The sequence below is a fragment of the Physeter macrocephalus genome, chromosome 2 (assembly GCF_002837175.3).
Source record: "Physeter macrocephalus isolate SW-GA chromosome 2, ASM283717v5, whole genome shotgun sequence".
Taxonomy (NCBI): Eukaryota; Metazoa; Chordata; class Mammalia; order Artiodactyla; family Physeteridae; genus Physeter; species Physeter macrocephalus.
The window spans coordinates 81,131,808-81,137,470 of NC_041215.1; the positions used below are offsets into that span (position 1 = coordinate 81,131,808).

General features: G+C 33.6%; 1 protein-coding gene across 5 annotated transcripts in view; it reads right to left on the reverse strand.

Annotated features, from left to right (window-relative positions):
• The window catches only part of LNPK (lunapark, ER junction formation factor), an 84,244-nt gene that overhangs the window by 42,426 nt on the left and 36,155 nt on the right, over positions 1-5,663 (reverse strand). For 3 of the 5 annotated variants that reach the window (XM_055088687.1, XM_055088692.1, XM_055088695.1), the window contains exon 9: positions 57-137. The exons of the other annotated variants lie outside the window; for them this stretch is intronic. In XM_055088687.1, the coding sequence (XP_054944662.1) occupies positions 57-137 (81 nt within the window). The remainder of the gene's footprint in view (positions 1-56; positions 138-5,663) is intronic. 5 annotated transcript variants of the gene reach the window in all.

The window sequence follows — 5,663 nt, forward strand, 5'->3', positions numbered from 1 at the left end:
CATCAAAAGATGAATGGATAAAGAAGATGTGGTACATATATACAATGGAATATTACTCAGCCATAAAAAGGAACGAAATTGGGTCATTTGTAGAGATGTGGATGGATCTAGAGACTGCCATACAGAGTGAAGTAAGTCTGAAAGAGAAAAACAAATATCGTATATTAATGCATATATGTGGAACCCAGAAAAATGGTACAGATGAACTGGTTCGCAGGGCAGAAATTGAGACACAGATGCAGAGAACAAACGTATGGACACCAAGGGGGGAAAGTGGCTGGGGGTGTGTGTGATGAATTGGGAGATTGGGATTGACATGTATATACTGATGTGTATAAAACTGATGACTAATAAGAACCTGCTGTATAAAAAAATAAATTAAGTTCAAAAAAATAATAATAAATAAAAATAAAGAGATTAGGAGCAGTTGCTCTACTGACTTGCTCTATTAAAAAAATAATAATAATCCAAATTGGAAAGGAAGAAGTCACTGTCACTATTTGCAGATAACATGATATTGTATATACAAAACCCTAAAGACACCACCAAAAAACTTTTAGAACTCATTAATGAATTCAGGAAAGTTGAAGGATACAAAATTAATATACAGAAATCTGTTTCATTTCTATTCACTAATAATGAAGTAGCAGAAAGGGAAAAAAAGAGAAAACAATCCCATTTATAATTGCATCAAAAAGAATAAAATAGCTAGGAATAAATTTAACCAAGAAGGTGAAAGACCTATACTCTGAAAACTATAAGATACCGATGAAAGAAATTGATAATGACACAAATAAATGGAAAGATATACCATGACCATGGGTTAAAAGAAATGATATTGTTAAAATGTCCATACTATCCGAAGCAATCTACAAATTCAGTGCAATCCCTATCAAAATACCAAGGGCGTTTTTCACAGAACTAGAACAAATAATCCTAAAACTGGTAGGAACCACAAAAGACTCCAAACAGCCAAAGAAGAACAAAGCCAGAGTTACTGTGCTCCCAGAGTTCAAACTACACTACAAAGCTATAGTAATCAGAATAGTATTGTACTAGCACAAAAACAGTCACATTGATCAATGGAACAGAACAGAGCCCAGAAATAAGCCCATGCTTATAGTCAATTAATCTATGACAAAGGAGGCAAAAATATAAAGTGGAGAAAGACAGTCTCTTCAATAAATATTGTTGGGAAAATTGGACAGCTACATGCAAAAGTATCAAATACCATATACAAAAATAAACTCAAAATGGATTAAAGACGTAAGTATAAAACCTGAAACTATAAAACCCCTAGAAGAAAACATAGGCAATAAACCCTTGAAATCAGTCTTAGCAATGTCTTTTTGGATCTATCTCCTCAGGCAAAAGAAACAAAAGCAAGAATAAACAAATGGGACTAATCAAACTAAAAAGCTTTTGCACAGATAAGGAAACCAACAACAAAACACAAAGGTAACCTACTGAGTGGGAAAAGATATTTGCAAATGATATATCGAATAAGGGATTAATATCCAAAATATCCAAAGAACATACACAACTCAATATCAAAAAAACCAAGCAATCTGATTAAACAATAGGCAGAGAACTTGAATAGACATTTTTCCAAAGAAGACATACAGATGACGAACAGACACATGAAAAGATGCTCAATATCACTATCAGGGAAAAGCAAATCAAAATCACAATGAGATATCACCTCACACCTGTCAGAATGGCCATTACCAAAAAGACAACAAATAACAAGTGTTGGCAAGGAGGAAAAAGCAACCCTCATACATTGTTGGTGGGAATGTAAATTGGTGTGGCCACGATGGAAAACAGTATGGAGCTGGCTCAAATAATAAAAATAGAAATAGCAGAAGATCCAGCAATTCCACTCCTGGGTTTCTATCTGAAGAAAACAAAAATACTAATTTGAAAAGATATATGCACCTCTGTGTTCATTTCAGCATAATTTACAATAGCAAGTGTCCACCCATAGATAGGTAAAGAAGATGTGGTATGTATTTATGTATACAATGGAATATTACTCAGCCATAAAACAGAATGAAATCTTGCCATATGCAACAACATGGATGGACCTAGGGGGTATTTTGCTAAGTGAAATAAGTCAGGCAAAGAAAGACAAAAACCAAATGATTTCACTTATATGTGGAATCTAAAAACCAAAACAAAGGAACAAACAAAACAAAACAGGAACAGACTCACAGATACAGAGAACAAACTGGTGGCTGCCAGAGGGGACGGGAGTTGGGGAATGGATGAAATAGGTGAAGGGGATTAAAAGGTACAAACTTCCAGTGACACAATAAATAAGTTGAGGGGATATAATATAGTGTACAGCATGGGGAATATAGTCAATAATATTATAATAACTTTGTATGGTGACAAATGGTTACTATACTTATTGTGGAGATCATTTTGTAATGCATGTAAATGTTGAATCACTATGTTGTACACCTGAAACCAATACTGTATGTCAACTATACTTCAATAATTTAAAAAAAAAATAAAGAAAAACACAAGAGATTAAAAAAATGGTGCGGGGGGCATGAGAGGCTGGCAGTCAGGTTAGTATTATGTTCAGTAAATATTATACTCCTTTTAGTGCTAAATCTAAGCAAATCAAAGAATACTATTCTCAAATTTTATAATGATTCTTAGTGTAATATATATCATTAACAACTAAATAATAAAAAAATAAAAGAAAGCTATCTACTACACATGAATCCAAGTTCTGGTTCAGAAAACATGCAAGAGAGCTAGTAAAATAAGGACACCACAATTAGATTCAGTTTGGAGAGCCACATATGTACATACATACATCCTTTAGTATTTTTTTCCCTTTTCTATTATTTAAGTTCAGAAATAGGTGAAAGAAACAAAAAGGAAAGAAAGGGGGAGGGAGAGAAGAAGGTGTTGGGGAGAAAGGGAGTGAGGAAGGAAGGAAGGAAGGGAGGGAGGGACTGACGGACTAACAATGGTTCAAAGCAAAGAAATAAAGACAATTTTAGGGGCTTCCCTGGTGGCGCAGTGGTTAAGAATCCGCCTGCCAATGCAGGGGACACGGGTTCGAGCCCTGGTCCGTGAAGATCCCACATGCTGCGGGGCAACTAAGCCCGTGCGTCACAACTACTCAGGCTATGCTCTAGAGCCCATGCTCTGCAACAAGAGAAGTCACCACAATAAGAAGCCCGCGCACCACAAGGAAGAGTAGCCCCTGCTCGCCACCACTAGAGAAAGCCCGCACGTAGCAACGAAGACCCAACGCAGCCAAAAATAAATAAATAAATAAAATTTTTTTAAAAATTAAAAAAAATAATAATAAAATAAAGACAATTTTAAACTCACAGAAACACAGAACTTAAACATAAATAAAATGTATGATGAAGTCACCTATAATAACAAGATAAAATTAAACAAGGAACTAAATTATAATTCTCAAAAAGTAGAATAAAGTTGAGACACAGTTTAGAATTTTTTTAAATAGGGAAAAAAGTTCCAAATAGCAATTAATATCTACAGATCCAGAAAAGTTAGGAATACTAGAATAGTGTACCCCAGAAGAAATATTTTTTAAAAAATAGGTTATAAGCTTCTTAAGGTCAAAAACCATATTACATTCATCTCTTTATTCCCCATGATATCTACACATAAGAGTTATTTAATACTTTCTTTGAAGTGAATGATGCATTTATATTATAGCTAAATTAGGGAGAATAGTTAATTCTCCCTAAAAGAATATCCAAAAGCAGTGCTGCAGGAATCCAAAGTAGAGAGACCAGAAATGGTTTTTCTATAGTTACAATATGACAGCAGAAGAAAAAAATTGGGGCTTCAAAAGTTTCTAAGGAAAGATAAGTTTAGATTCTTAAAGGAACTAATGTTGCCTAATATTAATAAATGCTTAAGAATGTCAATAAAGGGCATCATACATCTGTTCTTTTCTAATAAGAAAGAACAGATTTTTGTTAAAGTAACAGCAACAGCTTTCTGCAAAATATCACATTTTAAAAATATACTCACTAAGGTTATTCAAGAAGCACTTTTGAAAAGTTACTACCAGTCATACAAGTAAAAAGTATAGAAACCTGGCCTGCAGGCCAAAAAAAAATTTTATAATTACTAGTAAGAAGTATAAATTATAGAAAAATTTAAACTGATTATGAAGGTAGGTGTTACATTGCAAGTATCTATGACTAATTTTCTTTTTTTCGGCAGCACAGTGCGGCTTGTGGGATCTTAGTTCTCCGACCAGGGGTTGAACTCGCACCCACTGCAGCTGGAAGGGCAGAGTCCTAATCACTGGACCTCCAGGGAATTCTCTACGACTAATTTATTTTAATCATATTTAAACTTTTATATAACTTTTGATAGACTTTTACGTTTATCAAAAGAGCAGGCTAATATTTCTATAAACCAGAATCCTACTTATAAAAGGTGGGAAACAGTGGGATTCTTCCCACATACCTCCGCCAATTAGAATACCTAAAACTATTATGGCTTATTTAGTACCCATGGTCTTTGTGGATATTTATAAAAGAACTGACTTCTCAAAGTTCTAAATGTCACCCTAACTTTATAAACCAGGCTCCAATTCTGATGATTTATAAGAGTAGAAGTTAAATTTTTGTAGTAGTATATTCCATATAGCAACAAAAGCCTTACAAACTACAGGCATACCTCATTTTATTGTGCTTCATTTTATTGTACTTTGGGAATACTGAGTTTTTTCAGAAAATGAATTTTACAAATTGAAGGTTTATGGCAACCCTGCATTGTCAGATGATGGTTAGCATTTTTTAGCAATAAAGTATTTTTTAATTAAGGTATGTACATTTTTTTAGACATAATGTTATTACACACTTAATAGACTACAGTATAGTGTAAACATAACTTTAATATACACTGGGAAACCAAAAAGTGTGTGTGACTCACTTTATTGCAATATTCACTTTATTGGGGTGGTCTGGAACCAAACCTGCAATATCTGAGGTATGCCTGTTATTTTATTATACTCTAGAGTAGAGAACAAAAAAGGAAGCCAATGCAAACTCAAAAATATCTTTTCACATGCCAGTCTTGGGGATACTTTATGTAACCACTTAAAATAATAACATAATAGTTATGGTTTCACTAGTAATCTGGCAATATAACCTCAAAAAGAAGGAGTTAAGGTTATTATATAGCAGTAATTCAATTTTTTTCTCATTTCTAAATTATTTTTTTCCCTTCCTAACTAAACGTGTTACTTTAGAAGGAACTCAAGTTTGACAAAAATCTTCATTAAATTCCTCAAAAAATAAATCATAAAAATGTAAGAATTTTCCTAATAGCAGATATTCCAGGAGACTCTTATTTAAAGGGGGGAAAAAAACCTTACAAAATATTGGTGAAATCACTTAAATTTCAAAAGATTAAAACTAATTATATATTTAATCTCAACAGATAATAACATCTTTACTCATCAACATTTCTATAAAATCAAAATGAAATAAACTTATTACCATCTATTTTAAGTCATATCCCAAATTACCAAATACAAATTAACATAAAAGCATACTACATGGGCTTCCCTGGTGGCGCAGTGGTTGCGCGTCCGCCTGTCGATGCAGGGGAACCGGGTTCGCGCCCCGGTCTGGGAGGATCCCACATGC